At 43.0% G+C, this 12,215-nt stretch overlaps 2 protein-coding genes and 1 pseudogene across 2 annotated transcripts in view; all 3 read left to right on the top strand.

The window, feature by feature from the left end:
- The window catches only part of COL4A6 (collagen type IV alpha 6 chain), a 467,370-nt gene that overhangs the window by 243,813 nt on the left and 211,342 nt on the right, over positions 1 to 12,215 (top strand). The gene's annotated exons all lie outside the window — the stretch shown is intronic.
- LOC118731837 (RAF proto-oncogene serine/threonine-protein kinase-like) lies at positions 4,185 to 6,637 on the top strand. The gene is given in 2 exon segments (XM_045570486.1): positions 4,185 to 4,558; positions 4,672 to 6,637. Coding segments are annotated over 2 exon segments (1,704 nt in total). The 5' UTR covers positions 4,185 to 4,482; the 3' UTR covers positions 6,300 to 6,637.
- Positions 9,289 to 9,981, top strand: LOC118731838 (annotated as a pseudogene).

Raw genomic sequence — 12,215 nt, 5'->3', positions numbered from 1 at the left:
CTGAATAAAGGGGCATTCTTCTATATAACTACAGTATAGTCAACACACTCAGTAAGTATAACACTGATACAATCCTATATAATAAAGAGGTAATATGCAAGTTGACCATCACTCCAACAAACAAGATGGCCACTCCCATGTGCTCACAAGATGGCTACCACAAGATGGCCAGCAGGGGAGGGCAGTTGTGGGCAATCAGGCCAGCAGGGGAAGGAAGTTTGGGGGTATCAGGCCTGCAGGGGAGGGCAGTTGGGGGTGACCAGGTCTGCAGGAGAGGGCAGTTAGGGGCAATCAGGCCAACAAGAAAGCAGTTAGGTGTCAGCAGGGATGTGGTTAGGTTGTGATCAGGCTAGCAAGCAGATGCAGTTAGGGGCAATCAGGCAGGCAGGTAGGTGAGTGGTTGGGAGCTAGCAGTCTTGGATTGTGAGAGGGATGTCCGACTGCCCATTTAGGCCTGATCCCACTGGCAGTCAGACATCCCTCAAGGGGTTCCAGATTGGACAGGTTTCAGCCTGGGCTGAGGGACACATACTCCCATGCACGAATTTCATGCACTGGGCCTCTAGTCTATATATATAAAAGGCTAAGTGACCATCATATCCAAAACAACCAAACAGGCTGTGTGGGGTGACCAGGCTGGCAGGAGGGTTAGTGAAGGATGACCAAACAACTGAGCCACAGGCTGTGTGGGGTGACTAGGCTGGCAGGGGGGTTAGTGAGGGGCAACCAACCAAATGACTGAGCTGTGTGGGGCGACAAGGACAGCAGGGGGTATTATTGAGGGGTGACCAAACAACTGAGCAGCATGCTGCATGGGACTATCAGGCCCACGGGGGGAGGCATTTGGGGGCAACCAGACCAACATTGGGGGGCAGTGAGGGGCGACCAGGTTGGCGGGGAGCAGTTGGGGGCAACCACACCTGCAGGGGGTGCACTAAGGGGCAACCAGGCCAAGAAGGCAGTTGGGGGTGACTACACCTGCAGGGGGGAATGATGGGCATGACCAGGCCAGCAGGAGGGTTAATTGGGTGTAATCAGACAGGCAGGCAAGTGCAAAGTTAGGAGCCAGTGGTCCTGGGTTGTGAGAGGGCTGTCCAACTACTGGTTTAGGCCTGGATAAACTGTCAGTCAGACATCCCCTGAGGGGTCCCGGATTGGAGAGGGTGCAGGCTGGGCTGAGGGTCCTCCACCCCCCATGTATGAATTTTGTGCATCAGGCATCTAGTCTTATATAATAAAAACCTAGTATGCAAATTGTCCCCTCGGTCAGTCATTTGACTGGGAGACCAGGAGTTTGACTGTTTACTATGACCTGCACTGACTACTAGGGGGGTGGCATGGAACTTGGTGAGCATTGGCAATGTGAAACATTGGTACTGGTAGCAGGGGTCAGTGGAGGCACTGCTAGCCCTGATGGGCCACAACGAGAGCGGGACAACGGTGGGATGATGGAGTAGGTGAGCAGATAGTGCCAGGGCAAGGCAGGTGTTAGCAGGGGTGTGATCACCCAGCCAATTGATCCACAGTTGACAACCAGTGGTGGTAGCAGGAAGCAAGGTCGCCACCTGGCTTCCAGGCGCTGAGGGAGTTGGGTGGGGAGCCCAACACCAATCAATTGCCCTGCAGTCGGGATGGTGGAGCTGGTGAGGGGGCAGCACCAAGCCAAGATGGGGTGCCAGACAAAGCTGTAAGGTTGCGAGGCTGGGGGCAGGAGCTGGGGTCCAATCTCTGCAGGCCACCCTGAGGGACCCCATCCATGCATGAATTCATGCACCAGGCCTCTAATTTATAGATATAATGTCTTCATTCAAACTTCCCAAATGTTTCAAAAATGTCTTTATAGCTTTGGATATTTTTAATGCAAAATCTAATAAAATATTATGCATTACATTTAGTTATCAGTCTCTTTGGTTTTCTTTAATCTAGAACCCCAGATCTCATCTTTTCTTTTGTTTTTCTTTATGACTAATATTTTTTAAGAGTTCAGGCTAGTTGTTTTGCAGAATGTGTCTCAATTGGATTTGTCTGATTATTTCTCATTAATACATTAAGGTTAAACGTGTGTTTTTCCCCCTATGATGCTATGTCCTTCTCAGTGCCTCCCAACAGTAGGAATATGATGTCATTTTTTTTTTCATTATTGGTAATGTTCACTTTAATCATGTGGTTAGGGTGGTGTCCAACTTATTTATCCATTACATTGATACTAGTAAAACTTTCAGTTTGTGTGAATATCCTATTCCAGGAGAAACTACTTTATGCTAAAAGTATAAATTACTTTATTATTGAAATCATAATTTATATGGTTCATTGAGAAACCACTGGTTGAAAAGGCATTTTCGCTAAATAAAAGAAAAAATAAAAGATGATATTTATATATTTTTAAAAAGTTGGCACTAAGCCTCTTAGCCAAATTTATGAGCTATTCTAAATAAGGGGTTTCTTATCTAACTTGTGATCTGCTGATATACTTCTGTCCCAGCCTAAACATATTTATATCCCTAAAATATAGCTGCTTAGACTATAGTAAGTGTCCAAGGAAAGTTTATTGAATAAGCTTCTCTCCAATTGCTTTGTCTAAATGAATGAAAAAATAACCTCACTAAGCAAAAATTTTACTTCATTGTGTCAACTGGCACCACTGGAATTGATTTGCCTGCTTAAGCACTACTCTTCTCATAGGAAATGACAAAGATTTCAGTTTTCATTCAGGTATTTGACTTTACTTGGATGCTAATCAAGTTTCTGGTTATTCTAAAACTATTAGCTTCTCTGTATTAAAGTCAGAAACTGCTCTGAATAAATCAAGGATCGGCTCTGTATTTGTTAGGCTGGTTGCAAATGACAGAAAATGCAAAATAATAGTAGGTTAGATAATACAGTCATTTATTTCTCTCTGGTGTAAAAGTCCATTGTTCTAGCCAAGATTGAGTATCAGGGACTGGATTTACCCTCTTACCTGAAGCAAGTGAAAAATCAGAGAAAATGAAAACAATGTTCTTCAGACATTGTAAACCAGGCAACAAAAAACAGAGATCTCTGAGAGGCAGGAAAGAAACAAGGTCAGCCCTAGGATTATCCCAGCTTACTGCCTGGATAGAGGTCCCAGGCAGTGATGCAGGGAGCAGAAACCTAGGTAAGGCCAGATGGATTAGGAGGAGCAAGAAGGTGGGAAAACCAAGGCAGCTAGAATTTGTAGGACAGAGTACTGAGGTAAAGAGCTGCAACAGAAAGAGAACTCTGGAGATCTGCAGAATCCACCTTGAATCTTCTGCTGAATTTTAATCAACACTTGTATATAAGACCAGGAAAAGTACCACCTAAAATGAGCAGGAAGAAAAAAATCTTCAGAGATCACATAAGACTAGGAATAGCTGGTTCCCACTAGCCAGAATTGAAAATTTCAATTCACATATCATCAGAGTACTCAAAAGGTCTTGCTTTAATAGTGGTGCCAAATTAGCCCTACATTCAAAGCTATTTTAGATTTGCCTAATGAATTTAAAAACAAGCCTTGAATTGGTAGAATCAATATCATTAAAACATTCATACCACCCAAAGCAATCTATAGAGTCATGCAATCCCTATTAAAATATGAACAACATATTTCATGGGTCTAGAACAAACTCTCAAAAAATGTATATGAAACAAACAAAACAAAACAAAACAAAAAACAAACAAGCAAATAGCCACAGCAATCTTGAGAAAGAAGAACAACATTGAAGGGGTCACAATACCATATATCAAATTATACTACAAAACCACTGTACTCAAAACAGTCTGGAACTGGCACAAGAACAGGCATATAGATCAGTGGAACAGAACAGAGAACGCAGAAATCAACCCAAGCCATTATATTCAATATTTGACAGAGGAGACAAGAGCATACAACGGAGTCAAGACAAGTCTCTTCAATAAATGTTGATGGGAAAATTGGACACATACATGCAAAAAAAAAAATCAAACTAAGCCACCAACTTACACCATGCAGAAGAATAAAATCAAAATGAATAAAAGACTTGGTGGGCCCTGGGGCCGCCATCTTAAATGGAGGGAGTAAGACGAGAAGGAGCGTGAGACAAGGAGGGTTCCCTGCCGCTCTCCTTGGGCCCCCAAAGATGACCAGCTGGCCGGGCTTTGGGGAGTGTGCCCTGAGGTGTGCAGCAGGAGCGCGATGATTCGGGGGCTGCCTGGGGTCATCCCCTGGGCTGGAGACGCACCGAATGTGACCACCTCCAGCTCCCTCACCAGGCGCAGGGAGGAGGAGCGGGCCAGACACTGCCACAGGACAGACTATGGGACTCAGAGGCGCCCTGGCTCCTTCAGGTTTAAGTATTGTGTAAGCTGCATCAATGGAGCACATTCAGGGGGCCTGGAAGACTATCAGCAATGGCTTTGGATTCAAAGATGCAGTGTTTGATGGCCCCAGCTGCATTTCCCCCACAATAGTTCAGCAGTTTGGCTATCAGCACAAAGCATCAGATGATGGCAAACTTATGGACTCTTCTAAGACAAGCAATACTATCCGTGTTTTCTTGTCAAACAAGCAAAGAACAGTAGTCAATGTACGAAATGGAATGAGCTTGCATGACTGCCTTATGAAAGCACTCAAGGTGAGGGGCCTGCAACCAGAGTGCTGCATAGTTTTCAGACTTCTCCATGAACACAAAGGTAAAAAAGCACATTTAGATTGGAATACTGATGCTGCCTCCTTGATTGGAGAAAAACTTCAAGTAGACTTCCTGGATCACGTTCCTCTCACAACCCACAACTTTGCTCAGAAGACCTTCCTGAAGCTTGCCTTCTGTGACATGTGTCAGAAGTTCTTGCTAAATAGATTTTGATGTCAGACTTGTGGCTACAAATTTCACAAGCATTGTAGCACCAAAGTACCTACTATATGTGTGGATTGGAGTAATGTCAGACAACTGTTATTGTTTCCAAATTCCAATATTGGTGATAGTGGGGTCCCAGCACTGCCTTCTTTGACAATGCGTCGGATGCGAGAGTCTGTTTCCCAAATGCCTGTTAGTTCCCAGCACAGATACTCCACACCCCACGCCTTTACATTCAACACCTCCAGCCCCTCCTCTGAAGGTTCCCTCTCCCAGAGGCAGAAGTCGACATCCACACCTAATGTCCACATGGTCAGCACTACCCTACCTGTGGACAGCAGGATGATTGAGGATGCAATCCGAAGTCACGGTGAATCAGCCTCACCTTCAGCCTTATCCAGCAGCCCCAACAATCTGAGCCCAGTGGGCTGGTCACAGCCCAAAAGCCCCATGCCGGCACAGAGAGAGCGGGCACCGGGATCTGGGACCCAGGAGCAAAACAAAATTAGGCCTCATGGACAGAGAGATTCAAGTTATTACTGGGAAATAGAAGCCAGTGAAGTGATGCTCTCCACTCGGATTGGGTCAGGCTCCTTTGGAACTGTTTATAAGGGCAAGTGGCATGGAGATGTTGCAGTAAAGATCCTGAAGGTTGTTGATCCCACACCAGAGCAGTTTCAAGCCTTCAGGAATGAGGTGGCTGTCCTGCACAAAACACAGCACGTGAACATTCTGCTCTTTATAGGGTACATGATGAAGGACAACCTGGCGATTGTGACCCAATGGTGTGAGGGCAGCAGCCTCTACAAACACCTGCATGTCCAAGAGACCAAGTTCCAGATGTTCCAGTTGATTGACATTGCCCTGCAGACAGCTCAGGGAATGGACTACTTACACGCAAAGAACATCATCCACAGAGACATGAAATCCAACAATATATTTCTCCATGAAGGCCTGACGGTGAAAATTGGAGATTTTGGTTTGGCAACAGTGAAGTCACATTGGAGTGGTTCTCAGCAGGTTGAACAACCCACCGGCTCTCTCCTGTGGATGGCCCCAGAGGTGATCCGAATGCAGGATAACAAACTTTTCAGCTTCCAGTCTGATGTCTACTCCTACAGCATTGTGCTGTATGAGCTCATGACAGGGGAGCTACCTTACTCTCACATCAACAACCGAAATCAGATCATCTTCATGATAGGCCGAGGGTATGCCTCCCCAGACCTTAGTAAACTATGCAAGAACTGCCCCAAAGCAATGAAGTGGCTTGTAGCTGACTGTGTGAAGAAAGTTAAGGAAGAGAGGCCTCTTTTTCCCCAGATCCTGTTGTCCATTGAGCTGCTCCAACACTCTCTACCGAAAATCAACAGGAGTGCTTCTGAGCCATCCCTGCATCGGGCAGGCCACACCGAGGACATCAATGCCTGCACACTGACCACTTCCCCTAGACTGCCTGTCTTCTAGCTGAATTTGCACCTATACTCAGGCCACCAGGGGAGGAAGAGAAGTCAGCAGGCACCATCTTTCTGCTCCCTTTCTATGGGAGGAGAGAGCTTGTTTTCAGAGAAGCTGCTGCTAAGGACCTTCTAGACTACTCACAGGGCCTTACTTCATGCTGCCTTCTTTTCTACCCTTTCTGGTCCTGGGAGAAGGAAGCCATTTACCATGCTAATTTCTCCTGCTCCCTACCTGCATTCTCCATGCTCATGAGCTGAGCCTTCTCCAGATTTACCAGTGGCTGCTGATGGCAATATATGATCTGGGACCCTGGACATCGGCTAGACAAGTACTTTTGGGGCAAGGAAAAGCACTTGGAGAGAAAATGAAGGTAGGCAGACCAGCAATTATTGGGGGACACGTGGACTTTGAATATCAGCTCCTATGAGGAATGCTTATCACAGGAAGGACTTTCTTCAGATAATGGTGAGTGATGTGGTACCAAATAGGTAGTTTTGCACATAATGCACCAAACAGCCCAGGACTGTTGAGACCATGGCCACCTAAAAGCGTCTGCTTTGGCACTTTGGAACTTGAGTTTGGGGACCCTTCCTTTTTCATGGAGGTCTCCAATGCATTGGGATGGTTTTCCAGAAGAGGTGCCCAGCCTACCCCTTCCATGACTCCGCTCTCTCAGGGAGCAGTCTTCCATCATGCTGAATTTTGTATTTCAGGAGCTGCCCCTATGGGATGGGGCCATTGGCCAGCCTGTGTCTCAACAGTCATAATGTGTATGCAAGGAAGCCAGAATACAGGTTTTCTTGATGATTTGGGTTTTAATTTTCTTTTTATTGCTCCTGACCAAAAAAAAAAAAAAACACAGTTATCTGAATTGTTATTTTAATAAAATAAATTAAATGTAAAAAAATGGATAAAAGACTTAAATGTAAGTGGTGAAATCATAATAGGCAGCAAAATCTCAGACATCCTTCATAGCAATATGTTTACTGATACATCTCCTAGGGCAAAGGAAACTAAGGAGAAAATAAATTGGACTACATCAAAATACAAAGCTCCTTCACAGCAAAAGAAACTATCAACAAAATAAAAAGAGAGCCCACTGTGCTCGCTTCGGCAGCACATATACTAAAAAGAAAGCCCACTGTATGGAAGAACATATTTTCCAATGATACATCTTATAAGGGGTTAATTTCTAAACATATAAGGAGCTCATGCAATTTAACAAAAGAAAGACATAAAATATAATTTAAAAATGGGCAAAAAACTTAAATATATACTTCTCCAAAGTGGACATACAGAAGGCCAAGATACACATGAAAAATTCTTAAAGTCACTAATATTTTGAAAGATACAATGCAAAAGGACAATGTGGTATTACCTCATACCTGTCAGAATGGCTATCATCAACAAATTAATAAACAACAGGTGTTGGCAAGGATGTGGAGAAAAGGGAGCCCTTGTACACTGCTGGTGGGAAAGCACATTGTTGCAGCCACTGTGGAAAACAGCATGGAGTTTCCTCAGAAAATTAAAAATAGAACTCCTATTTAACCCAGAGATCACACTTTGAGGAATATAGCCTAAGAAATCAGAAACACCAGTCAGAAAGAATATATGCACTTCTGTGTTCATAGCAGTGCAATTTACAATACCTAAGATTTGGAAACAGCTCAAGTGCCCATCAGCAGATGAGTGAATAAAAAAGCTATAGTACATTTACATAATGAAATCCTATACACCTATAAAAAAGAAAGAACTCTTACCATTGCAACAGAATGGATGGACCTGTTAAATGAAATAAGCCAGTCAGAGAAAGATACTAGTAGGTATCACAGGATCTCACTTATATGTGGAATCGAATGAACAAAATAAACTGATGAACAAAATAGATCTTAGAAGCATGGAACACACTGTGGAACCTCATAAGGAATGCATGGGAGGGTGAGTGAATGGGAAGAGATTAACCAAAGAACATGTATGCATTTATGCATGACCCATAGACACAGATAATAGGGTAATGAAGACCTGACACAGGAGACAGGAGCAGACTAGAATATGTCAATGGGGGGTGGGGAATGGGGACATATGTAATACTTTCAACAATAAAGATTTTTTAAAAGCCTTGAAAAGATCACACTGTTTTCAAGTAATTTAACTGTGTTCCAGAATAAAGCCCAAGACTATTTATAGAAATACAAAATATCCAATAAGATAAAATTCACATAGGACATCCAACTGAAAACTACTGGGCATTCAAAAGAAGAAGGAAAGAAATAATAAGGAAAATATCATTCAAAACCAACTCAGAAATAACACAGATTATATCAATAGAATTAGTGGACAAAGATGTTCAAACGTTATTTAACTGTTTTGCAAATGTTTAAGAAGCTAGAGGAAAGATTGAACCTGTTAAGTAAGACATAAAAGACATTAAAAATTCCCAACTAGAATATCTAGAAATGAAAAACTCAATGCCTGAGATGATATAAAAGTCAATGTAGGCAGTTCAGACTTGTATGGCAGTTCCTTGATAACAAGGTTCCTTAGGTCTTGTTGCACTATCATTCTCAACATATAATTTTCAACTTATGGTGCAAAATGGCTGCTCTATCTCCAGCCATTATATATTTATTCCAAATGAAAGGATTGGAAACTAGGCAAAAATAGTATGTCCCTCCATTTAAAGACACTTAAAGACATCACTTTCCCTCATATTCCACAGGCAAGAATTTAGTTTCAGGGCCATACTCATCTGAAATTGATAACAAGAATTGTAGTTTTTATTCAGTGTGGCTAAGTGCCTAGCTAAAATGTCAGAGTTATCACTTAGCAAAAAATGGGAGAATTAAAATAGGGGAACAATTAGCCATCGCTTTTCAAGTTGAAACCCATATCAATTCAGAAGAGGTTCTGATCCAGTTTGAATAACATTATGGCTTTCAGCTTAAAAATAGTGAGAATGGCCAGCAGTTAGCTCTTCCCTGGCTGGGTTGTCATGACAAGGGACAACGTCTTGTGGCACTACACAATTTCTGATCTTTGGACCCACCCTAAGGCCTACACTGAGTGCAAAATGACCGACTGCACAGTCCATCTCAAAGAGGGACCCAGAGGATGTCAAAAAGGTGGTGGTCTGGAAGTAGTACAGTGACTTCTGCAAGTTACACAGAGACCTGGCCTACACCCACTGAAACCACCACGTGGAGGAGTTCCCCCAGGGCCCATGTGTTTGGCAGATTCGAAGCCTCTGTGATTGAGGAGCTGTGAAAGCGGGAAGAGAACTTGCTTCATTTTACCTTGCCTATCTCTGCACTCAGCAACAGCCCTCAACTCAAGTCCTTCTGTGGTAGGGAAGTGATATGGCCCTCCAAGTTATCCAGAGACTTACATATTCTGCTATGTAAGTCTGAACCCCACATTGCTCCCTGAGGAGCCCCATATGCCACCTGATATTTACTGGTTACCCCACACTCTCTGCAGAGAAAAGGGGCCTTGATAAGTTGGAGGTGTCAGCAGACATCCTGCCATCCAGTCTTTCTCAGGAGAGCCTGGATATTTTCTTTAACTGTGGGAGCACTAAGGAGTTGTCTAGTTTCCTGTCTTGCTGAGATAAGCTTGCCTTCTTTGACTTTTCTTGAAGGAAGGGGTCAAAGACCCTAATCCTATCCACATAGGTGACCTGTCAACAATGGAGGCAGTCTGATATAGAGTGTCAGCTTGGGAACTGAAGGGTCCTGGGTTCGATTCCGGTCAAGGGTGTGTACCTTGGTTGCGGGCATATCCCCAGTAGGGGGTGTGCAAGAGGCAGCTGATTGATGACTCTCTTTCATCGATGTTTCTAACTATCTCTCTCCCTTCCTCTCTGTACAAAATCAATAAAATATATATATTTAAAAACAATGGAGGCAGTCTGAGAGTCTGTACCAGGAACCCTGGGAGCCAGGAGGATGAAGATGATGAGGAAGGAGGGCCAAGCCTGCCTACCTGAGCCAAGCCACAGTCCTCATCACTCAGGCCCTGCAGGACCAGAATGTAGGTGACTGCCCTTCAGCTCTGCATGATAACCAGGAAGTGTGCACATCCTACTTCATGGAATTCCTGGTAACCAACTTCTGCCCACTGAGAAGATATAAAGAAAGCAACTGAGTACCTAACTGGGCAGAGGAAATCCTGCACGTGCACCTTATACAAAGTCCCACCATGTGAGGGAGTGGACACTTCCTCAGGACAGGCGCTTCAGCTCTCTGATTTCTCAGCTCCCTGACCACTCCTGTGGAATCAGGGACTTACACTTCTATTCCTGTCTGTCTCTATCTTGATGTGTGAGTAATAGGTCTGGTCACTAAATTCTCTGTTCTTCCACCTAGAACAGGGGTCTGCAAACTGTGGCCTGCAGCCAAATCTGGCCCACCACCTTTATTTGTAAGGTCGATGAGCTGGAATGGTTTTATCCTTTTTTATTATTTGAAAAGAAAATCAAAAGAATGTTGTTCCGTGGCTGTTGAAAATGATATGAAATTTAAGTATCTAAAAAAATGATGTTATTGGAACACACACACAAATAATGAGACTGCACCTTAGTGTTTTTGGTTGTCAAAATTTTAAAATTTGTTTAATTTGTTTTGGTGTTATTTGACTTTCAGCCCCCATATCTTCATATACTTTTGAGTTTATCTCAACCTGCCAGAGTTACTCCATTTTTTCAATCAATGACACCAAGCTAGAGTTGGAGTTTAACATTTTGTTTAACTTATGCCTATGTTTATCCTGGCCAAAAAACCAGGGTCATTCAATATGTTTATTCCCTAGTCCTGAAACATCTTTCTTTCCTAATAAAGTCACAACACCTGGAAATGAAACCAGCTTTTATGAGGACATCCATATCACATGCTCTGGAATTCTAATACCTTCTTCAGGGTGGAGAAAAGAAAATTGGCACATGGTAGATACAATCTTTTCCACAGCCCATGAAACTCCTTCCCAGATTTTCTTTTGGTTGGCCATACAACGGTTCCTAAATCTCAAATACCTTGGTTATTACACTTGTTGATCAATTTAAACAGTATTTCTGGTGGTATGGTTGCTCTCATAATGCCAAAGTGGATTCCACAATTTTTAAGAGATTGTAGGTGGACACGCAATTTATCTGTTTTCATCAGATAAGAAAGTATTGCTGAAAAATGGCATTTTGTTTTTTAAGTTACCAACCAAGTGTTTGGCTGGCTCGCTGAATATTCCAACAGAGCATTTGCACTACCTCTGTATCCTGTCTTAAACAAATTAGACCAAAAAATCTGCAGAAATTCAGGGGTAAGCATTTTCCAGTTGCTAATGGCTTTGGTTGCTTTAATAAACTTTGTTCAGACACTGCAGTATTAACATGTCTGCTTCCCTCTGCCCCTATATAAGCTTTCACCTCCTGTAATCACACTGTTCTCTACTATTATTGGGTCGGCAACTAAGTAATTGCGGGTTTCGCACATATATGGCTTCAGTTGAATTTTTAGGTTTGCAGACGTAGTACAAATGTAAAACACATTTTGTTATTTGATAGTTGGCTATTAAGCTGTTAATCAGTAAAAAAAGTTTTTTGATCTGTTTTGTAGTTTTCGTTTGGCGTTCGTTGAAAAATGGAAAATCAAAAGGAACATTTTCGTCATATTTTGCTTTTTTATTTCCGCAAAGGGAAAAACGCATTGCAAGCTCATAAAAAGTTATGTGCTGTTTATGGTGACGAAGCCTTAAAAGAACGGCAGTGTCAAAATTGGTTTGCCAAATTTCGTTCTGGTGATTTTTCACTCAAAGATGAAAAACGCTCTGGTCATCCAGTTGAAGTTGATGACGCCCTAATCAAAGCAATAATCAATTCGGACTGTCACAGTACAACACGTGAGATTGCAGAGAAGCTTCATGTATCACATA

This window comes from Pipistrellus kuhlii, unplaced genomic scaffold (assembly GCF_014108245.1).
Source record: "Pipistrellus kuhlii isolate mPipKuh1 unplaced genomic scaffold, mPipKuh1.p scaffold_m20_p_33, whole genome shotgun sequence".
NCBI lineage: Eukaryota > Metazoa > Chordata > Mammalia > Chiroptera > Vespertilionidae > Pipistrellus > Pipistrellus kuhlii.
This window is presented reverse-complemented; position numbering and strand designations above follow the sequence as displayed.